Raw genomic sequence first — 24908 nt, 5'->3', positions numbered from 1 at the left:
GCTTACATACATAAGTATTATGCTCTCCCTTTTCTTCTGTTACACTTTTACTGAATATTTCTCACTTCTCCTGTCATCTTATTTGATCTTCATAATGATGAAACATACAGAGAGCAGAAAGTATTGCAGTTTTGTACCTGAAGATGCCTAAGTTCAGAGATGTCCAGCGGAGGCAGTGGGGGTGGTTCACAATGGTCACTGAGCTGAAGAGTAGAACCTGGACTTAAAGTCTCATGTTCTTTCTACATATCAGGCTGTTTAAATAAAATAATGGCTGCTGCTTTGGAAAATAATTCAGCTATAAGTAGCTGAAAAATAAAAGCATACCTAAAATGTGAGGTCCTGTGGTTATTTTATAATAATTATATTTATCTTTGATTCAGCTATGGCTAGCAAAATGCGAAGAACAAAGTTGGAGTTTGTTGTTTGACATGTGTATCCACTCTAAAACCGTATCTTCAAAATTTATTCTGGAAATTTTTATTGTATATGACCCTATTTTTTAAAAAGAAATATTTCATACCTAGGAATAAGTACAGAAATTATCTTCTCTGATTTCATTTTAATTCTGATCATAGTGCTTGTCATACAGAAGCTTCCAGTCTAATATAGCCAGATTTATCAGCCCTTTCCTGTGTGTTTTGTGCTTTTTTTTATTTGTATCTTAAGAACTCCTTGCCTACTCTGTTGTAAACACATTTGTTTGTATTTTCTTAACAAAAGTTTTAAAAATCTGCTTTCTACATCTAGAACTTTGATCTGAAGTTAATTTTTATATGTGGTGTGAGCTAATGACATATTTTAATTTTTCTGGATAGGTAGCAATTGTCTCACCAATTTCAATTTGCTCAGTTTTAAAATTACCTCCATCCTATAAGTTTGAAAATAACCCCCATCCCGAATAGAAATGTTAGATGTTCCATATATGCCTATAATCCTGAATCTAGAGATTACTCACCTGAAATTTCATTTGGTCATAGCTTTTTATTAAGCAAATTCCCTGAGTGTATAGTCTTGCCTCTAATCCTAATATATATTAGGATTAGATACATTGTGCCATATAGTCAACTGAGTGAATGTCTCTATAGTATGGTTAAATGTTTAATAGCATTGAAGTATATGCTCTTTAAAAATTTTAAATTTAGAAGATGGGAATATATTCAGAAATGCCAAATTAACTAATGAATAAAGTACAGCTTTCTAAAATGAAAATGTATACTATTAACTTAAACTGTTTAATTTAAAATAAAAGAATAATTTGCCAATTTAAATTTAAATTTTTCAGGTCTTTCTTCTGCCTCCTTATATCCATTTAGTACTACCTCTCCCACACATTTTTAATCTCTGAGCCTCAGTTTTCTTTACAAAATGGGGATTTACTAAATCCTACTTCACAGGGATGTGAGGACAAAATTAGTACACACACAATGCTTGGATTAGTGCCTGGCCTGTGGCAAATGTATGCTGTTATTAATTGTGTTCTCTTAATGAATAATGTTTTTGTGAATTCAGTGATGAAAATCCTCATCACTTTACAGATTTCCTTTCTGTTTTTCTTCCAAAGTTGCTGTTTCCCTAAGTTTATGGTTCTTGCAAAATAATTTGAGAATTTTACCAAAGAAGGACTCATGACAAAGGCTTTTTGTTTGTTTCTTTGTTTATCCTCCCAGGTAACCTCTGGGTACAAAGCAAAGACGATCGTTACTGCACTGCCTGGGTCTTTTCTAGATCCTTTGTTATCGCCTTCCCTCATGGAAGACTATGAACTAAGACAGTTAGTCTTGGAAGTAATGCATAATCTCATGGATCGCCATGACAACCGGGCAAAGCTTCGGGGGATCAGGTAGTGCGCCGTTTTGAAACAGACTTAATGGGGTTTTCAAATTTACATTAATGTATTAAGTGTTGTGATTTTTTTAAATCTTAAGATTTTCATGTTTTATTAATCTAGAGTTTTAATTGATATTGACAGTTTATTATATTTTAAGAAATATATTATTGTATTAATATATTAATTTATTAATATATTTTAAGAAAACAAATGTTTGAAGGTCTTTTAATGTACTTTCAAAGTTCTCACCTAGTAATCACTGGTTAGGTGAATTGTATTTTAGTTTTGCTGTAACCTTAGGAATGACATTTGGAGTCAGGATTACTTTATGCAGTTCTCCTAAGTTAAACTTGATAATTCAGTAGTATCATTACATACAGGCTTATTTAAAATGTTCATTGAAATGAGTGTTAAATACTTGAAACTCTGAAGTATGACTATGATTTGCCATATAAGACATATTATAATTAAATGCGCTGCTCATTAAAAATGACATGATTGTCTCTAGAATAATACCAGATGTTGCTGACCTAAAGATAAAGAGAGAAAAAATTTGTAGACAAGACACAAGTTTCATGAAAAAGGTAAGATTATCTTCTAGAAAGTGATGCATGATAACTTATAACCGTTTTGACTTTTTTAGGTAGTTTTATATTGATCTATGACCTTAAAATGAAGTCAGTGAATTTTGGAGTTGAAAATTTCAAGCCGCTCTCTTCAGCCTCCCCCACCTTACCGCAGCATTCCTGGTGGCGTCTCCTTCAGCCTGTGCTGAAGCACTGGATTGTTGGACTGCTCTAATAGTTCTAATTTCTTTCTTTGAGTAAAATGTTACCCTGTAGTTTCTGCCCTGCTCTCCTCCCCACCCCAAGCACACATCCTGATTCCACTTTTAATGGCTCTTTTATAGACAGCTTCAAGTTTTTGAAAATGCTTATCACCATTGAATAAATAAATGTAATGAATGTTTACTGTGCATTAGGCATTGTTTTGTGCATTCTGGGGATATAAAGATGAGGTAGGCAGCAACTCTGCCCATATAAGTAATATTTAGCTAGATTTTCATTATCACTTAAATTTTGTAGATGTTGTCAAATGCTGAATTTAGAAAATCATGGCATCTAAAGTTATTTAGCATATTGAGTAAACTATCTGTGCAGTTATTCTTCATCCAGAGCTTGAACACTAGTATTTGCCAGACACTGAGCTCAACATTGAGAGAAACAACAGTAACCGTGACACACATGCTTAAGATAATCACAGTCCTGGTGGATAAGTGAACCTTGATCAGCCCCACAGGAAGATAGGTACAGATATCTTAGGTATCTATAATCCATGTTCTTCTTTGGCTCTTTACTGGAGCATGCCTTACCCCTGCCACCGTCTTTTATTTTGCTGGCCTTATGCATTAGTATTGATTGCTGTGTTTCAAGTTAATGACCTCACAGCTTAAAAACTTCACTTGAAAAATAATGTACAGAATATCACTGCTCTAAGTTAATGTGACTAAAAATAATTCTTTAAATTTGACTATATTGTATATGAAAAAGTGGTTTATAAATAGGGCAAAGGCATTAGTTCTTTCCAACTTCTTTTTTTAGTATTTATTTTTATCATTCAGTTAATGAAAGAAGTTGTTCCCCATAACTGAGGAACTTTTCATCATGATTAACAGAGTGAATTTTGAAAAGTCACTGATAATTAATTTTTGGGTTTTTAACTTTGTATAGTGACATTAAGTAATCCTGAACTTGGGGACTGGATTGATTTTATTCTATCCAGTATGACAGTGATAGAAATAATTGTTCTCTATACTTAATTTTGCTAGTCAACCTGTTTAACAGGGTCTAGTTTAACTAAAAGATTAGACTGTTATTCCATTTTAAATTTTGAATCTTCAAACTTGTTCTTTGACTTAATTATCCTTCCATTTTATAATTTAAAATAACCGCCCTTTGGATGGGAGAATCTTGCAGTTTAGCACAGAGAGTACTGTTGGCGTTTGCAATGCTAGCATTGCGTGTTCTGGCAGCTGTGCCTCAGATTGCTACCCAGCCTAAAACCGCTCCATTTGAGAGTTTTAGGGACATCTTAGATATTTGGGTCTAAGTTTGATAAACTGTCCCAGGGCAGACAGCCCTTATAAGTTACACTGGGAGGTGCCCCTTCATCACTAATTTCCTAATGAAGCTCTACTTCCAGATAACAGAAAACAACATTGCCACTCAGTATAGAATGTCTCACCTACCAGGGCTACCCTCTGAAGCTACTTATCTAACAGAGTGTCACCACATGAAAGAGCTCTTATTAATGTTTTATTGACTTAAAGAGTCTAGAAAAAAGGACTTATAATTATGAAATATGAAATGTATGAGCATTATTACTTTAACTACTTTAAAGTGAACAACAGCCTAATCAAAAGCAGTCCACATGCTCATCTTGTTTATAACTCCATCCTCTCCCCAACAGGTAATCACTGTTCTTATCTTTATGCGATTTGTTCCTTGCTTTTTCTTTCTTTACAGTTTTGCAACCTAAGTGTATATCTGTTTATCCTTAAGCAGTACAGTATAGTTTTGTCAGAATGTGTATTTTGTATGAAAAAGAACCATAGGGTATATTTTCTTTAATCTTTTCCTTCTTTCCTTTAGCTCTGTTTTGGTAAAAATTCATTCATGTGTGTAGCTTTGTAGTGTATCATGACATGAATATACCACAAGGTATCCATTTTCATTTTGGCATATTTTTGAGTTGTTTCCAATATTAGGTGGTTGTAAACAATGCAGCTATAAACATTCTTGTACATGTATTGTGCAGTATATAACTCCTGTTTCTCTAAGGCCCATAGGAGAGAAATTGCTGAGTAATAGATTTTGCATTCTGTGAAGTCATTACCCTATTTTTACAGTATATTATAGTACAAGCTATTAGATTTTGTCCAGTATGGTAGGTATTTAATAGGTAATTTTTTAAAATAAACTTGAATCACTAAAGGAAGTCTAAACTCCTGTAAGCACCATGCTGATGTTTGTTGGTGATATTTAGGAACCATAGAATTCAAGAATACTCTAGAGTCAATGGGGCTTAATACATAGATCATTGTTGCATACCTAAGTAAAGACCACTTGAGAGAGAGACAAACTCTGGATTCAGAAAGATAGAAACCAAAATACTGGCTTCACAAACAGATAAGAACCTGTTCGGAAAACATCTGTAGCCAGGAAAAAAAAAAAACCACTAATACTGAACCACAGATCTAAACAGACTTAATCTAAGTGATTGGCACAGCTGGAGGACTACAGACCTTACTTACCTGGATGGATCCATGGTGCGTGTTATGTAGAGAAAGAGCAGAATGCATACTTTTTACAGATAGTCTGTCTTCAAAAGACTGGTCTTTTTGCTTATTTCTTCCCCCTAACTTGATCAATCAGATGAACCTCTGAGAAATAGGCTTGGAATTTTAAGCTAAAGTCCCTCAACACAGAAATGAGTAGGCCCTTCTTTTTTCTTAACCCTTGCTGCACTTTAGAATCAAGTGGGGAGCTTGGTGCCTAAGAAACACTGATGCTTGGGCTTCACCACTGACCAGCTAAGTCATACTGGGGGTGGGCAGCAGGAGGGCAGAAGCATAGTGGTCATTCAAGTTGCCCTGCTAGTGGCTTACAGTTAGTGTTGAGAACCAGTACAACAGGTTTAGAGTCATTACCACACAGTGACTTGAAATGGGAAACACCATCTTATTTCTGTTAGCTCTCACTTGGCAGTTGGACCTATACCTGGGAATGTTTTAGGAGAAGCTTTTATATTCTGTATTAACATATTTAGATAAGTTTGGTTTGGGGGAAACTTCTTACAGTCCTGGGGTGTTTCTGTAACCTCTCCCTGTATCTGGGCTTTAGACCTGCCCTTGGTCATTGCATGCTGAAGGATAGTAGGACCTGCAGATGTTCTTCTCCAGACAGCCAGCCCTTAACCCACCTGGCAGGAGACAGTTTCCCAATGCAAGAAAGCCTGAGGACATTTCCCCTCAGCCAGTTGTTCTTTATCATTGCCAAAGTTGTATCGCAAAAGTGTCTCCCATAATTCTGCCATCTATTTCAATTTTTTTCTCAAATCAATCTATAATTTGCTTTTATCTTTTCAAATTACTACTAAAAATATTTTCATTGTTTACACTGGAACTATTTTTTACCTTCTGTTTTTATTTAAGGTTCATTATTGCACTCTAATTTGAGTTTTTAGTTGTATATAGTGTATTTGTTTGTATTAATAATTGGAGTACATGTTGACCATCCAGTTATCAGCTTAAATTTCTCTTCCATGTTGTTATGTAATAAAATAGCTACTTTGTAGGAGCGTGTGAAATATGCTTTTACTATATTTTAAGCAAAATTACCTTTTTTCCTTTGTCACTTCCCTTTTCAGAATGGGCAACAGCTATATCGGCACATATATTTGGGCTGTAAAGAGGAAGACAATGTTCAGAAGAACTATGAGCTACTTTATACTTCTCTTGCTCTCATAACTATTGAATTAGCCAATGAAGAAGTGGTTATTGATCTCATTCGATTAGCCATTGCTTTACAGGTATGCTCTCATAACGTTTCATGATAAAATCATTTCTTTGTGAATTAGTTGCCATCTTTATTGTTGCCTTTATCTAAGGATATGAACTTCAAAGGGAAGGTGTCTAGTTTTAAATCTGAAATACTGAAGATTGTGATCACATTTGTTTATTATTTTAAAAAATGTTGAATGAGCATTGATTGTGTGCTAAAATATCATTCAAGGCCATAGGTGTACTGCCACAAAAAAGACAACATGATCCCTATGCCCATACTACCAGTCTAGAGGGGAAAATAGTCATTAAATAACAGTTCTTTAATTGAGAGTATAAGTGTTACATAATCAAAGGACAGTATACAAATATATATGTATGTATTTTTTATATATGTGTGTATGATATATATATATTTCCTACCCACCACCCACCTTAGGAAAGGCTTTCTTAAGAAGAGCCATTTAAGTTGAGAGATTTAACTCTCCTGTAAATAGGCATTTATTCTATCATAATTAAAAAAAAATTCCTTTAAGGTGACATTTTTGTATCTGCAATTTTTCAACATAGAAAATGCTTATGGAACATAAGACCTAATCTGTCAACTGTGTTTTGTTTTTGTTACAGGACAGCGCAATTATCAATGAAGATAATTTGCCAACATTCCATCGTTGTGGAATCATGGCGCTCGTTGCAGCATACCTCAACTTTGTAAGTCAGATGATAGCTGTCCCTGCATTTTGCCAGCATGTTAGCAAGGTAATGTATTTAGAAGAGTCCTTCAACTTGATTTTTATACAAAAGTGACTGATTTTCATCTAGTGATCGTTGTTTTTAATATTGAGGATTATGCATCAAATTATTAGGATAATGCTATGAAAGTATGCATAACTTTTTGAATAGTGACTACATCGAACCACAGCTAAAACTGCAGCTAGTGTTTATATTTTCTTTGATGCCTTTTATTTCTTTGGAATTTATGTAGTGGTTACATAGAATACACAGTTTTCTTCACTTACTGTGATTTCTTATATAATTGCTTTCCTTTTAAACCATTATAAATCTTAGTATCAAAATTTTCTTTAATTGTATTACTTTTGTCCTTATTTTTTAAACCAATCTACTTGACTCAGATTTCAGAAGCTGAGTAATTAACGTGCTTCTCAGAGATTTGTTCTAGTAATTCAACCATATTAACTTTTTTCAGGAGTAGCTCATTAATTAATTACTTTCATCATTTAATATACATTTCAGAGCCCCTAACTTAACTGGCAGAAATAGTCCACTGTAATTTTTATTCTTTAAAAACATCTGTCAGGGATAACCTTATTTATATGAAGTTGCAAAAACATCACTCAGTCTTTGCTAAAATGTAGGATTTTAGTGCATTCTGAGAAATAAAATTCATTCATTCATCAAATGAACATTTGACTGAATATTTGATGCTTTTAGAAGTAAGATATTACAAAAACAGTGTGCCACCTACAAGTTGCTCATGGGTAAGTGAAGGCATCAGACCTCACAGGTACATTAGACCTCACAAACATACTTGAGAAGGTAGCACAGAAATGGGAGGATGGCGAGTGCCTGATGCTGTGTAAAGAGGTTTCCTAATGGTGGCATTTGAGAAAATACATGTTCTTCTCCCTTTGTGTAGTAGGTTTAATCAAATGTAATCTATTATCATTTATTATTGTATTGTCATGCTTTTGTTACCTGCTGAATTTTTAAATGAATAAATGTGAAAACAAAATGAACCCTGTGTTTGGGTTCTAAACATGGCCCAAATTCCAGAATAAAGTGATGATATTTATTACAAATATTCAGTTTTTATTTCTGTGCTTTTAGTTTTCCAAATTTTCATAGCAGGGTGCTTAGGGGTGAGAGTTTTGATGTTTGTTTTGTTTTTGGTTATTTTTCAGGTTATTGAAATTCGAACTATGGAAGCTCCTTATTTTCTACCAGAGCATATTTTCAGAGATAAGTGCATGTATGTTAATTCTTTGTTTTTTAAGAAAAGGGCACTGACTTGAGATACCAATCAGTGATGATTATAAAGGGGTCAACTGTTAGAATGATTTTCTGGTATTTTATAATAATCATCATTTTGTATTTCTGTCATTTAATTGATCTAACATCTTTCCCTTGCTTTAAAAGTTTGTGTATACTACATATATAGACTGATGCACACACAATCTCTGATGAAACAAAGTATTTCTTACCTTTTTTTAATGTGGAAATATATCATTTAAATATATATTCTCATATATAAATGAACACTCCTTTAAGAGAATAGAGTATCCATTCAGGACTCTCAATAAGAGACAACAATACTCATAAAATTGTGGGAGAAAGAACTGTATGAAGGAAAATCAGTGCTATACCCTGCATTCTTTCTTGCTATCTGAACAAAAAAATATATATGAACAATATTTATTCAAACTTGGACTCTAAAAGCAGTTTAATATTGAAAACATCAGCATAAGATCAAATCAAGCAGTTTGAAAGAAAAGTGAGACCTTAGTGGGATTGAGCAAGTGCTTAGTGCCCCTTCACTATCTGGCCAGTCTGTTTTTCATTAGCGATCAGGGAGATGCAGTTTAGTTTTCTTCTTTCAGTAGCTTTTTATTTAGCATGAAAGTTAAGGCTGAATTTAGTCCTCTTCCCCATTTAATGTGTACAAACCAACAGATTAAGTTAAGGCTGACATCACTGTTGGAAAGTTACTGAGGAAAGGATCACAGCCAGAAGGCTTGATGTGTGCAACCACATGCCATGTGTTTTTAAAGAGGTCAAATGAGTCACCCAAATAAAATACACTGATTTTTCTTTACTGATGCAGTTTAGGTTGTGTTTATATTTATATTTAGGCTTTGATCTAGAATGTTTGCATGCTAACTTATTTTTGCCTAGTAAACTGAATGACTTCTGTTTTGACCCACCTGACAGGCTTCCAAAATCTTTAGAGAAGCATGACAAAAATTTGTACTTCTTGACCAACAAGATTGCAGAGTCTCTAGGTGGAAGTGGCTATAGTGTTGAGAGATTGTCAGTACCCTATGTACCACAAGTAACCGGTAAGGAGGGTAACTGGAACTCTTCCTCTAGGGGTTAAGTTTTACTAATTGTTCTGTTAGCCCGGTGAGCAGTGGGCAGTGAAGATTAGTTCTGTTTGTACACTTGCTTTATCACAGCTTTTTCAAAAGCTTAAGACGGTTTACTTTTATTTCAATATGTTGCTCTTGAAACCCTTTATTAAATCTCAAAAGGCATATATGTATATATGATTTTATAATGTGAAAATTGAATCCTCAACTGTTTATCATTGTTACTGTTATACTTAATATATTATATGTAATAATAATATACTTCAAACAGAGAAGCAAAGTGTGGGATCTTTCCTCATTAACCAATATAGTATTTAACTGAGGGAGATTGGTAAAGTTTGCTTAGTGATTTGTGACTGTTGAGCTTAAGGAATTAGATGACTTTTATCATTGGATAGATTACAGACTATTTATCATTTAAAGAAACCTGCAAACTTTTTAGGTTAAGAATTATGTTTTCCTCTGTGCACTGTAAATTTCCTTTGTTTTATTGCCTGAAATAATTCTGGTGCATTTTAAGGCAAAACTGCATTCACTTTTTATAAAAACTAAAATTGAAGAATTTCTTACAACTTCATTTACATTTGATGACTGAGTAAATATGAAACTTGGTAGAAGAACTAGTTCTCCCTCTGGGGATATTCTTTTCTGTCAGAGAACTGTTTGATTTCAATCAGGTACTTTTCTGGATTAATCACCTAGTAGCACAATCTTTGTAAATAGCTCTCTCTCTTATAATGTGGATCCAAAAAATATACATTTATTTATTATGATGATAGTTATCCATAATAGTCTAAGATGTTAATAAATGCTTTTGCATTTTCTTTTAAATTCCATACTGTAAAAGATTCTATTCCTCATGAATTCCTTGGGGAAATAAAAGTGCTAGGAATAAGATATTAGTAGAGCTTTGTAATGTAAAAGAATTTTAAATTTTAAAAAGACTTTTTAAAATATTTCATTCTTATAATTTGGATTTAGCTTTCTTTCCTTCAGGCAAAAAACCTCATAAACCCAGGCACAAGCACAAAGGTAAATCCAAGGGTCCTTTGGCCTGCCCTCTCCCTGACCTGTCCTGTAGGAAGAACTGCCTTTTAGAAAATGGAGCCAGTGGCCTGTATATTTTATGTAGTTATGAGTTCAGTTGTCATTTTGCTCTGCCTTTCCCATAGCCGTAGTTTACTTTCACCCCTTGTGATTTCCTTTCACCCTATTCATATAACTCTTAACAATCTTTAATGAAAATTACAGTACTTTTTTTAACAGGTGGTTTGCGTTTCCCCATTTCCTCCCAGCCCTGAAAAAGATATTCTATTTCTTAATCCTTTCTGTCATTGACTGGGAAAGTTCTGAATATTTTAGTATATATTTAATTATATAACTCTCTCAGTATGAATAAGATTTTTTTCTGATTTACGAAGACTTTGGTAGTTTAGAACCAGTCTATGGAATGTGTGCCCTGCTTTAATGCAGAAAGAGGTGGAAGATAGGGTGATACACTGTGGAGTAATCAGTTATTAAATTTTCCTTTGCTGTATGCCATCAGATACTCATTTTAAAAAATAGGGGATTGAAGAACAATATGTCAAAAGAAAAGGCAAAGCATATTTGGTTTTTTGGGTGTCATGCATATACCCATCATCATCAAAATATTTGCTGCCATTTATTATGCACTAACGGTGCCAGTCGCTGTGTACTCACTTTCTCCTTTAACCCAAATAGTTTGGTGAGGAAGATAGTATTATATTATCTTTGTTTACAAATAAGGATAATGAAGCTGAAGTTAAATAATTGATCAGGCAGCACCTCTAGAATGAACTGCCTTGCCTCTTCAGTTAGGTGCTTAGTAAACTGATTTTGCTATTTTCATGTGCTCAAAGGTTGTTCAGTCATCCATATTGATCCAGATTGATTTTTTTCATGTATTCCACAAATACTTACTGAGTGCTGCTATATATCAAGCTCTGCTGTGACTTTAGGGGTAGGAAGATGTTAAGAGGCAGTCCCTATCCTCAAGGATTAAACTCTAGTAGAGAAGACAGACAGATGACTGAAATGTAGTGGTGACTGGTTCTCAAGAAAGAAGAATGGTCTGTCTAAAGTTTGTTGAACTATTGTTAACCAATGTATAGTAAGTGGTCAGTAAATGTTCTCTAGTTATTACACTTTTCTTTTATCTAGAATCAACCTGGAATGCTGGTGAATAGTGTATGTCTAGGTGTGTGCTAAGTTCTCCACTGTGAGTGGGGAGCATAGTACTCTCGTCTGGATCATTCAGAGGTGCCAGTAGCTTCAGTAAACTTATGTAATTATTTAATTGTATAATGAGTACTTACAGTGTGCCAGCAGTTGTACATACAGAAACAAGAATGAACAAGAATAGGTAGAGGTCCCTACTTTCGCAGAGTTTATAGTCTGAACCCTGTGGTCCAGGCTTCCTCATCTGGACCACAACACACAGAAGATAATTTGAGTGGCTGTTTTCTCAGTTCTCCCAAGATGGCACTTGACTAGTTTTATTCTAGATGCATAGGAAAAAAGTTCATTCATTATACAATTTGTTGCTAACAGGACAGATAACCAGGCAATTGCAGTAGGCTTTAAAGGCTATGATCAGAGAAGTTTAAGGTCCTCAGGCAGCTCTTAGGAGAGTGTGTAGTCCCAGTTTGGCAGGCCAGGGATCTTTCAAGGGAAAAAAATCCCTAAGCTGAGCCTGAAGCAAGTGTTAGGCATGTAAACCGTGTTTCATGCAGAAGTAACAGCCTGTATGAAAGAACGAAGATAGGCAAGAATGGGATTTTTTCCAAGAATTAATATAAAGCTGATTTACTTGGAGTGAATTGGAGTAGTAGGGTTGGGATTTGTAAAATGGGTTAGATAGTTTGAACTATTCTGACCACAGTGGGGAGTCACTGAATGACTTTAAACAGGGAATGGCATGATCAGAGTTATGTTTTAAAAATATTGCTCTGGTTGTAGTTTAGCAAACTGGAGATGGCCGTAATCATTAGAATGCTCTTCAGTAATCCCCAGGACAGATGACAGTGGCCTATGACAAGGAGGTATCACTGAAAATACTGGGAAGTAGATGCATTCTAGTAAAATTTACCCAAGAGAATGTATGAGCAGTTGACTGATACAGGGGAACAAGGAAAAAGCCAAAGATTTTGGTGAGCTTTCTGCCTTGGACACTTGAATGGATGGAACAGGAAGAACAGGAGAGTTTATTTGCCACTTTGCTTGCTTGGGTTTTTTTTGAGGCATGGGCGTTATGATTAAGTTTAAATGAAGAAAGGAAGTAGTTCGCATTTCAGATGTAATTGTCTATAAGTAGTTTTAGATCTTGGATGGTAGAAGGATGGAGTTTTTATTAACAGAAATGAGTAAGAAATATTCAATGGCTAGTTCTGCGAATGAGCCTCTTGTTGATTATCTTTGACAGTGAGTGTCCAGGTAGGGTACCCTGTAGGCAGTTAGGAGTCAGGGCTGGTTTTTGTGTGCTGGGTTATAAGGAGAATTATGAAATCAACACTAAAGGGGATTTTTGCAAAAAGCCTTCAGGGAGGATGACTTCTCTTCTCAAAGTGTACAAGTGAAGAAAAATAATAGAATGGTCTGGCTCTGCACTAGCTATGTAGCCTTAGGCATGCCCACCTTAATCTCTCAGTTAGCCCTTGTCCTCATATGTAAAGCAAAGACTGTAGCTAAGCCATTTAATTTCATTAGGATATATACATAAAAGTATTTTCTAAAGGTATAAAATGCCATATAAATAAAATAATATTACTAGTATTTGTTCATGTCTTAATCTCCCAGGAGGCATTTTGAATTTTGTTATTTGTCCTATTGATTAGAAGCACTTACAATATATGGATTCCTTTATCTGCTTTATCAAAACTTAGCTGTAAAAGTATTTTCACATATCCTATCTCTCCTACCAAAGGTTCTGTTTTAGTTTGTCTTAAAATTAAAAGATTGCTTTTATATTACACTGACTTTTCATTTCATGGTGACAGGGATTTTTGTTTTGTTTTGTATTTTATTCTGTAAATATGCATTAGTTCTAGATGCACTGTTCATTTCATGGTGACAGGGATTTTTGTTTTGTTTTGTATTTTATTCTGTAAATATGCATTAGTTCTAGATGCATGTTTTCCTGTAGGACCAGAAAAGTTTATTTGTATGAGTAGTGTCAGCATCAAACTATGACATTTTGAATTTTGTGTAGGTTAATTACCTGTGAAATTTCAAATTGCCCAGGTAGCTTTTTAATTGAATGTGAGTAGTGTGGTAGCCCTAATTACATTTATGACTTATTATTTATAATTAAGTCAGTTCCTATGCCTTATTTTTTTATATAACCATAGAAAATTTATTGAGAATAGTGCCAGACTTGTATTCAGACTCTTCTCTCCATTACTTTAGCCACCTGGATGCAGTTTCATTCATGTCTTATACACCAGGTGGCAGCAAAATGCAACTGAAAGTTAGGCATAGCTCTAAGTGTTACTTCTAAAATCCAGGTTTTTGCTAAAAATTAAATGAAGAAACAATGATTATGGTTGTGAATAGCAGATCTTAGAAGCAGAGAGGGAGGAGGGATGAGAATATGTGAAAGGCAGACATAGTAACTAGCCTGAGATGACTCCAGCCCTGCTTGAGGAAGGGAAGCAGGGTCACCGCATGCATCAGGCAGGCGATGGTGACAGGGCAGTTCTGTTGAGCCAGCAGGGCAGTGCATTCCACAGAGGCTGCGGCGATGCTGCATCTCAGCAGCTTAGAAAAGCAGGTCAGGAACAGGCAGAGGTAGCCCATGGGAGCAGGGACATTGTCTTCTGTAAGCTCCATGCTAGAGGCCTTCCTGTTGTGTAACTGCACAAGATACTGACAGCAGTGGCACCTGAGCTTCTCTGCAGTTACCAACAAGCAAGGACTATGTAGGTCAAGAGAAAAAGAGTTCTGAGAATAGAATGCAGTTTCCCATTAAATTTCATTTTCTTCTCTTTCAAAATTTCTAATCTTCCTAAATACCTCTCCTCTTTGCTTCCTATCTGTTCTCACTGAATTTTGCCACTCAGCAATCCCTTTCCTGCCCCATACCTCTCTTTTCCTTTTTATTTTTATCTTAGACTTCAATGTGACTCTTCTTTGCAACCTATCAGCCTTTGTATATTAAGCTAGAAATTCTTCTATGCGGTTCTTTGTGAGAAACAGGCTATTGCTTATTCCTCATTTTTAGTTCTGGTGAGACCTTAAAAGTTGGCCTGCTGACTGGGTAAGAGCAAGTCAGCAGGGATGATCACATGCTGTTCTGTGGCTATTCCGTTGATGTCATTATATTATAATTTACATCAAAGCAAATAGGCATGAGGAAAAATGAAGAGTACAGTGTCTAGGTTAGCTTAGTAATAGCCATATGCAAGAGGTAAAAAATATTTTCATCCTAAAAACTATAGCAAAATAATGCGTAGTAATTGGTCAACATTGAGTATATATATTCATTCTGTATCTCCAGCCTTCATACTGCAGAACCTGAGTCACTCCTGTATGGCAGATGCAAAACACAGAGTCCGTCACTGAATTTCTGGTATGGCTGGGCAGCTAAGACATTAATTTACATGGCTGTAGTACAAGGCCCAGTAAAGGACTGCAGGGTGGTTAGGGAAGAGCAGTTATAACTGAAAGTAAATTTTTGTAGTTAGAAGAAGGAGTAAGTAGAAATAATGAGAGTAATATTTAAAGTTTTAGGGAAGTGATATAATGTTCAGCTAAGACTTGAAAGATAGGAGTCTTTATAGTGGGGGTGACATACATAAGGGCAGGTAATAAAGCATCTCCAGTCAGGGCTTCTGTTTGTAGAAAAGCATGGAAGGCAGGGATGCCAGAGCATGCTCAGGGATTGGAGACTAGGCCCATTGGAATTGAACGCTACGTAAATTAGGAAGCAGTTGAAGTTACAGTTGGTGAAATCTGACGAGAGAGCCTAGAATGGCTTTTTAGTTCATCAAGCAGTAGGTAAAATTGCTTGGGGGAGTGATGTGGATAGTGTTTTAAAAAACTTATATATATATATATAAAATGATGGCACATAGGGAAAATTTGAGGAAAGTCCATCCTCAGTCAGGATGAGCTGGGTCAGTAGTTCTCAGCCCATGCCATGGAACATCTGTCAACCCTGGACACAATGTTAGTCATTACTGCTGGCGTAGAGAGAAGTGGGCCAGCCTAGTGGCATCTAGTGTAGAAGCTGAGGATCCTGCTGAACATCCCACACTACCCAGACCAGCCAACGCAGCGAGAACATTCTGGCTGGAATGTCACTGGTGCCGGGGTTAAGAAGCCCTGGCTACACTGGGCTGTAACAACAAATAATCACTGGTTCTTAGTAGCTTAAAACAGTAAGGATTTGTTGCTCAAACTTCCTGTGTGTATCTGGGATACAAGCTGTTGGAAGTACAACTCTGTGGAATGTTGCCCCTACTTTACTGGCCAGAATTAATTACCTGGTCTCTCCTAACCACAGAGAGGCCAGGAATGCAATCCTACTGTCTGCACAGGAAGAGTAACTCTCATTTGATTAACAGCATTAATTCCTACCATGGAAAGCTATCTTGGAGTAGAGGAGTAGTCAGTAAGAGAGAAACCAGGTCTTTATCAATGCTGGCCTTTTTTAGTTCTTTGGTCTTTTACTCCTTCAGTAAAATAAAAGCACAGTATACACAAAATGGGATTACAGAGGAAGAGTGTTGCCAGATTATAAATTGACAGTGCTATTAGATGTTAGACCTGAGCTTTCCAGCTGTTATTGAGAGCATTGCAGTCATGTCTGGGTGTTCAGCTCCTTAGCTCTTCAGGTAGCTGGGTAGGGCCTGGGTTAGTCAGAGTCTGCAGTGTGAGCGGCCTTTTCCATTTAGCTGCACATGTCATACATGTATTGTATGTATGCAGCGATGTGAAGGCTTGGGAAGCACTGCAATAGTCAGCCGCTGCATTTGCTTTAAAATTAAGACTGAAAATTAAGGTTTAGGAACAACTTTGTTGGAAGTATAGCTAGGAGAGGTGTATTACACCAGTTAGAAAGCTAGCCTAAGAGGTGAGGTAAGAAAAGATGGAAGATTTTGAATGGTAGCACTCTTGAAATGAATAAGGCAGTGGAGAGATAAAGATGATTTGTTAGAAATGTTAAGCTTAGGTTTAGAACATGTGGAATAGAGTTGACTGACAGGAAATTGAAAGCAAAGAACTTGAGCTCAGAAGAGAAAATGAGGCGCTAGCATCCTCCTCCTGGTCAGTCATACAAGTGTTTATTATAGAGTGCCTACTGGGCATTTACTGTTGAACACCCACTGGGTGCGCATTGAAGCCCTGATAGTACTTGGGAATTCTGGGAGAGTTGTAGGACAACAGAGGTGATCTAGGTGAGCATCACTCTTAGGGATGGGAGTAGAACAGGAGCCAAAGAAAAGTGAGCCCAAACCACCTGTTACCCAGTTGGCACCATTGTCACCTCTCCTAAATTATCTTCTACATCATAGAGGAAAAACTATGTTTCCCAGAATTCTCTTCTCCATATGGTTCTGAGTTATAGACTGACAACGCAAAGCACTTACACAGAATTTTGAAAGTGGAAGAGAAGAGATTATTATCCTTCAGAGACTGTTGTAGGTATCCAGATGGACAGAGCAGACTTGAGGCTTCTAGGAAGCTTCTTGAGAATTATGCAGTTTCATGCTGCAGGCTGAAAATGTCTGCGATGACTCACCTAACTTACGCTTCTGTAACTCTAACCACATTCGAATAAGCCTCTAATTCTGTGTACTGGAATATACATAGTGTCTTTCTTTTTTCTGAGGTAACCACGATTACTAGATGTTGTCCTAGCACCCTGTACTTGTTTCTAGTTTATTATTTGTGAAGTATTTGTTTATTTTCTGTCTTCCTGTAGACTGTAAGCTCTCTGAGTGTGTGGACTACATTCAGCTGTTGTTCCTGACACCTAACATGGTGTCTGATCACTTAATAGATTTGCAAAGTGTGGAGTGCTGAAATAGAAAAAGTAGAGAAGAATGTATGGAAGGAGATTTTAACCAAAAAACTCAAATTTCCAAGAAGTGGTTAAGCAGAAAATGGGCTGAAGAATAGCTGTTGCATTTAGGAATAGCTGTTGATTAGGAAGACAGTGGATGTTTATGAAAAGCCCTTTGAGGAGAGTAGTTGGGGGGTAGGATTATAATTGCAGGGGGTTAAGAAGGGTAGTATATGAAAGATCAGAGCAGTGGGTTCAGACCAGGCAAGTGAGCAAGCTTGCAAAAGTGGGGAGAAAAGTACATTGGCTGGAGTGTTGAAATGAAGTTTTCCCAGACGGGTAACTGAATTACAAAGCAAGAGCTCAGGAGCCGGTGGGGCTGACTGACTGGAAAGGCTGAAGAAGGAGCTATTAACCAAAGCAGTAATGCTTTCCATCCACAAATTTTAATGCACTATAAACACTTGCAGACATTATTCCTAAACTACTTCCCTAGAACCAGAGTTAGCTGACAGCTTCCACTGTTTTGTGGAAAAATTAGGGCAGTATTGTGAGTTTTCCTTCTGGTGACATGTTGACTTTCATATTTCATTAATCTATTAGGTAATGATGATGATGTTGTAAATGCCCCTTTTTGGAAAATAAAAAATTATTAACCTTATTTTAGTTCACCCCATCAATTTTATTTTTTAAATCTGCTACCCAAAATTTAAGTCTAAGAACACAGTACTTTGTAAATTTTGGAAGAGCAAAAAAGACAAACTGAATTTTCTGTAATAGGCAGAGTTTATAAATGACATACCATTTCTGACAAATAATGGGAAAAAACTTATTTTTATTCTAGATGAAGATCGACTTTCTAGAAGAAAAAGTATTGTGGACACCGTATCCATTCAGGTGGATATTTTACCCAACAGTGTTCCCTCTGATGATGTGGTAAGTTGCTGAAAGTTTATGGTAGAGTCCTGTCTTAAGGTAGACATCAATTTAAAATAATTTTTTGCCCCTCTACATTTTCAAACAGGAGCAAATACAACTCTGAAATATCCCCAAATCAACAAAATTATTAGTGGAAATTAAATCTAAATTGACCTTGAACTAATTTATAATTTTTCTTAAACTCATTTCAATTGTCTATAAAGATATATAAACTTAACATTGTGTAATGACAGTGTTAGATTTTACATTGTAATTTAGTGTAATAAAAGAACCATACAACAGAACTAAGATTTTTTTCGTAAGAAAGCCATGTTAACTAAGAGTGTTATTAAACTAGGAGGTTCTTTAGATCCTATTTGTTTTTAAAGATTTATGAAACATAAATTATGAGAGTAAATGGATTATACAATCTCATATGAAAGGAAGTGCCCAGTAAAAACATCATCTATCTAGAAGGAAAAATCTTTTATCATTTCAGATAATAAATATAATGAATTTAATGTAGGCTAAGCTATATCAATGACCTATGTAGTCTTTAAGGAATGGGGCTTATTTGAAACATCATAGATTCAATGCCCTCCTCCTGTGTCAGTAGGGCACAAGCCTGTCCCCTCCAGAGTTATAGGAAGAATAAGCAGCCAGTATCCTCTAGGATGTATTCCACATAAATCACCAGAGAAATGTTTGATAGTCAAATAAAAATGCCAAAATACCAGCCTGTCAAGTCAGCCTCCTCCTTGTGGTTTATCCATTGTTTGCCTTCCTAGGTATTTCATTATTTTTCATTGATACAACATAAATAATTAAAAGAATATTCATCTAAGAAAAGAGAAAAGAAATTGTCTAAATTCATGCTTTCTCAGTCTCCTTTCTCCTCCCCACTTCCACTGCACATCAGTTTGTCCTCAGGAATCAAAACTATTTGATGGCCAGGGCACAACCAACTAGTGTGTCTTTTATACTATTCAACTCCCCAGTATGTAGAGTTAAATCATCAGAGTTTCGGGAGTAGTTGAAGAGGCAGTTTGTGTTCGTTTTGAATCTTGGCGCATTAAAGCATTAGGTTGGCTTAAAGTTTCTTGCCAATTTAAGGCTCAAAAAAAATCATCTTCCTTAAATTCACCTCTTCAAAGCCATTTAATTTATATACTACTTATTAGGAAGGAAGGAATCTTGCTAGTTCCTTTTGATTATTATGAATTTGCTGCTATTACCTTTTGAGGCCGAAATTTATCCAAAGCCTTAGTTTATATATTTTGTCAAGAGTGCAGTAAATTTTATTGACTGTATTATTTTGTTCTTAATTGGTTAACTATTTTTATGTTTTTTAAAAATACATATATAGCACTTCAAACTGTTGCAAAGAATCATTCTTTTGATTAAATGTACTGAAAACATTTGCACAGAGATTTACTATAGGGGGAAGATTCTTGAATGTAAAAAAGTCCATTAATGCATTTGTTAACTTGCCTAAGATCTTGTGTTTTCTCTTTGCTATGAGTCCTAAGTCAAATGTACCTCACACTGAGCATTTGAAAAGTACAGTTTGGTACAAGATTTACTAGAGCACATTGGCATTTCAAACTCTTTTATCATAATGGAATCTGATTTTGCGTATTAGTAATGATTGCTCAAATACCGGAAGACAGAATGACATTACCTTTTAGGCTAGAACTAATTAACTTCATAGCATGGACAGGAGAAATTTGCATCAGTTAGGTATTCACCAGTCAGTGGTGTAACAAAATATCAAACTGTGAATGAGTGTATTTGTTAACAATGAATCAGATAAGAAAACTGCTTACTCTTGTGTTTGATCAAAATTATTTGAAATTTTCTATACATAATCCCAGTTGGTCCTCCTAGATAGCTGTTATCTGCTTTTAGAACTTAAAACTTTAAAAAAAAATTTTTTAAAGAGAGATTGTTTAGATGCAAATCATAGTAAATTCCTGTTTTCCCTAGATACTACTCAAATTATTACTGTAGTCTGTTAAGATACCTGGTCCACTTGAGGTAGTGTCAGTTCTAACATTTGCAATTCAATCCTTAGCCCATGGTGAATTACTTAGGGCAATTTTTAGAAGTTCACTATGTATGTATAAAGATACCTAAATTAAATTAAGGTAAATTCAAGAAGAAAAATGGCTAAAATGGAATAGATGCATTTCTGCCTCCTGACATAAAATTATCAGCTTGACTAATAGAATAAATCACCATAGGCATGTTTTTTTTTTATCTCTGGTGCTCTCTTTGAGCATCATGGGCATGACTGATACATGTGATAGATGTGGGTTAACCTGGAATCACCACTTACTTCTTTTCTCTAAAAGGTAATAGTCAGTGCTGGGTTATCTGGGGGAATAGGTGGAAGGATACATACATATATATATATATATATTAAATTTTGAATACATATAATTTTTCTTTGTATAAAATTAAGTCACTGGCTGGCTGAAAAGGGTTACTTTTTTTTCTAGGATAAATAACATCTTTCTTTTATACATATGTACTCCTGCCTTTTTCTGAAATATAACTGAGGAAGCATGCATGTGTGCTAACAAAACAATGTCTAGCATCAGGTCAATATTAGAACCTGCTGTGCTAGATTCTGTAAAATCACTAAGGTATCAGTACAAGTGACATAACTAGCCTATGTGGAAAAAGAACAACAGCAGATTTTGTGCACATCCAAGTCTGTTGTATGTCCAGGTTGGAGTTGTAAGTCATGAATAAGGCGAAGTCATAGGGTAAAAGGAAACACTGAAACTCCTCTAGGATGGTGCCTTTGCACCATCTCTCCATAACTCCAGAACAACCAGTGTCTCTCATAATGTTGGTACAGATTGTAGTTTAGTTGAGCACCGGATGAGGTAGGTGGCTTATATTCAGCAGCTACAGTATATGAAAGATACGAATCATTGAACACTAGGATAAAGCAGTTGTGCATTTTTTCTTTTTAAATAGGATTCACAAAATGGAAGAATGGGAAACAAGAATGAAGCCAGATTATACAAGGTTTTATCACCAGGCTGAGAGCTTTGTATGGAATTTGCTGAAATTTGGGCAGTGTCATTATTAGAGTTATGCTTCCGTAAGAGGAATCTCAAGCATGACCAGGCTAGATGGGAAAAAGACTGAAGGTAGAGAGACCAGTGAATAGATCCTTGTACTAGTCTACACATGAGGTGGTAGTGAGGACTTGGAATAGCCAGGCTGGAGAACAGGAAGAGGAGAGCAGGTGTACCCTATTTTACAGGTGGAAAGGGTAGGATCAAAATGTGATTTTTAAAGAGATTCAGAGAAAGAGGTTTAAAAAGAAAGTGATAGATGATTTGGAGATATTTGATACTAGGACAGTGCATCATAATTATTTGAATTAAGGAAAACAAGAACAAATAGAGAAGAATTGAACAGGTCATGAGTAAAAATGTGTAACAAGAATGCTGGCCTCTAGCTTCTCCTGCCTTCTTTCTACTGTACTATAGAGTTGTCTCTCAAAAGTCTAAAGCTCTTAACCAGTTGTATGAACAACACTGGGTTTTTTCATTGAAGTCCTAAATTGCTTCTAGATATAAATAATTGACTAACCAGAGCCTGATCTTCTATATCTGCTCTAAATATCTAGAACAAAGCAACTGAAGAATCCCAAGTTTAATCTGACTTCAACTAGAATATGAACCCTCAGTAGAAAAACTGAAATAGCGGAACTCTTGCTTCTTAATTTCCAGCTAAAGCCTTTGTATTACAGAGAAGCTAAGGTGCAAAGCTTCAAGTCTTTAGCTTCTATTAGTCTTGCTGCCTTAGACTTAGCAAAAGAAGCTCATGAGCTAAAATTAGGGATGACCAGAGTCCCCCGCAACTTATGTATCATTTCCTAACTTTTTTCCAGAGGTAATGTAGTAGTAGTATTCCTCCTGAAATTTGCTGTTGCCACAAAAAGTTTTGCTGACTTTTTAGCATAAAACAGTTTTTTTCATACCTCACGTATCTCAAAGCAGGAGAGAGATTTGCAAACCTTAAGTTAAAGGGTATTTCTGAAGACTAAGACTTGGAGAATAGAAGATCCAGAATATGATTATATAAAGATTTTGGTTAGCTGTACTCATTGAACACTTCGCAGAGTAGGGACTCTTGCTTTTAAACCATTAAAATTTTAGATTATTTCTTTTTTGATTTGTGAATTGTATGTTGTACCAGAATTATAGAGGGCATAGAGTACTTAGTTTTCATTTATTACATAGCTGAAACTGTATTTTTATGTAATGTCTACCTTGAATATTTCAAAGCATTGTTCACTTATGAAACCTAGGTCAGTCAGTGGAACTCAAACCCTGCTGCACATCACATAACCGGAGGCTGTCCTATTCTGTGGTCATCAGGTTGCCTAGCGGATGCTAACTCTGCCAGCCTTTTGTTAACCTGTAGACTTGTTTTGGGAGCCACTGCAATAGGGCATTGTTACAACCAATGAAAACCTGGAGATTATTGATACTGTGAAGTGTAATCACAAATCCAGCCAACAGAAGAAAAATTGTAAAAGTTCTCAAATGGCTTGTAACTAGGCAAAGAAGGTATTACTTATATTGTCCTTTCTTAATTCTTTATTTTACTTAAAATCACTTTTCTCTAGGTTAGTAACACTGAAGAAATCACCTTTGAAGCATTAAAGAAAGCAATTGGTGAGATTCTTGCTTGTTAACTCTCCTAATGTTTTGCTAGTTTATCTTTATTGTAGTACTTGTCTAGATTCCAGAATAAACAGGTTTCATGGCAAATGTGCATGTGTGTGTGAGTGTGTGCACATATACATACATGTAGATTTTCTACAGATGTAAAATACATATTTTTATATAAACATAGTAAATAACAGATTTGTTTAGCTACATTCCTTACACTTTTACAGTTATCCTGTCTTATTAATGAATATAATTCTTTTCCTTCCTATAGACTGACTTTTCTAGGATTATGAAAGTATATATCACAGTTTATTTTATTGCCACGTTTATTTGGTTGCCTGCATTTGGACTGCATGAACTTATGAGAAATAGTCATTGTATTTCCTTTTGTAGAAAATGCAGGGATAAAAATTCTGAGAAAATTAAATAAAGTGATTTTTTAACAGGCATATAGTAGTATGTTTTTATAATTAGAAGTGTGATTCTAACGCAGTAAGGGAAAGTTGCTGACTGAGATTGTCAACAGGCATGATAGAGTATTATTTAATCCCTGCTATTTTATCAATGAGAACATAACAGAAATAACAAATCAGAGTGGTAACAAATTCTCCTGAAATCACATAGCTAGTAAAGGCTGGCGCCAAATTTCATATCCAGATCTGACTGACTCTGTGATCTTTTCACTTATCTTTGCGTAAAATATTACTCTAATTTTCTCTCCTTTGGCCTTTATGGTAATAAGTTTTATATAATTTGCCTCTTTTTTAAATTTTTAAATGGTTCCCTCAGTTAAGTATTAATATAAGTTACTACTAGGCTCATGATACCTTGATCTCAATTCATTCTAAACAGTAAAGCAATAGAGGGTAGAAATTAACTCTCATTTTTTCAGAGATATTAGAATAAGAGAATCATTATCAAGAGAAGGGAAGTGCTCTGCCACTCAGCAGACATGAAATAAAATCTGAACTTTTTCAGCTTAGTTCCTTAGAGGATTTAACTACTGTAATATAATACCAAATTTGCCAAAATAAAATTAATTGAATTCAGTAAGCAATTTTTGAACACTTATTATGTGCAAGATACTTTTAAATATTTGAAGATTAATAAGACATGTTGAGGAATTCACAGTGTAGAGCAGTAGTTGTGGACCCCTGGGTGGCCTGGAGGAGACTAAGGGATCCTTCAAGTCAAGAAGTGTTTTCATCATGATAGTTAGACATTATTTGCCTTTTTACTGCATAGACTCATATGAGTGAAGGCAGTGACATTATACCTAGTGGTCATCATATTCTTCAGCACTATTTGCAGTGCTTTTAAAAAGTCAAGATTTTACTTAAGAATCAGTATAAATTATTGACTTTGTTTAGTCTCAACCAGAAGACCCTTTTTTTTATTGTCTTGATTTACAAGCTGAACTAGTTAATTTTTACAAGGAACATCATTTTTACTTCAAAAATGTAGGAAAACTATGGTATTTCATAGACATTTTTTGGGAAAATAAATGAAATGAAGCTGTTACTTCAAGAAAAAGAAAAACATCCTGACCGTATTTGCTCTCAATGATAAAATTAGCACTTTTGAACAAAATTAGAATTTTGAAACTTGTGTCTGCTGGTTTGAGTTTGACAGCTCCCCAGTATTTAAAGACTTTCTAATGAGATCAGTGGTATAATTATAACAATGTGACCTAAAAATATATATTGTAGAATGAAATATGTGTACATTTAGAGGATCTGCATAAATTAGTGGGCCAATATTCAAA

At 35.3% G+C, this 24908-nt stretch overlaps 1 protein-coding gene across 6 annotated transcripts in view; it reads left to right on the top strand.

Moving 5' to 3' along the window:
• The window catches only part of EFR3A (EFR3 homolog A), a 99978-nt gene that overhangs the window by 66378 nt on the left and 8692 nt on the right, over positions 1–24908 (top strand). For all 6 annotated transcript variants that reach the window (XM_036890518.2, XM_036890515.2, XM_036890516.2 and 3 more), the window contains 8 exons: positions 1671–1843; positions 2340–2415; positions 6260–6421; positions 7020–7151; positions 8315–8382; positions 9342–9469; positions 18370–18461; positions 23098–23146. In XM_036890518.2, coding sequence (XP_036746413.1) covers positions 1671–1843; positions 2340–2415; positions 6260–6421; positions 7020–7151; positions 8315–8382; positions 9342–9469; positions 18370–18461; positions 23098–23146 — 880 coding nt within the window. The remainder of the gene's footprint in view (positions 1–1670; positions 1844–2339; positions 2416–6259; positions 6422–7019; positions 7152–8314; positions 8383–9341; positions 9470–18369; positions 18462–23097; positions 23147–24908) is intronic.

Source organism: Manis pentadactyla, chromosome 3 (assembly GCF_030020395.1).
Source record: "Manis pentadactyla isolate mManPen7 chromosome 3, mManPen7.hap1, whole genome shotgun sequence".
In the NCBI taxonomy this organism is placed as follows: Eukaryota; Metazoa; Chordata; class Mammalia; order Pholidota; family Manidae; genus Manis; species Manis pentadactyla.
The sequence above is the reverse complement of the archived record's forward strand: the minus strand, read 5'-3'. Positions and strand labels throughout refer to the sequence as shown.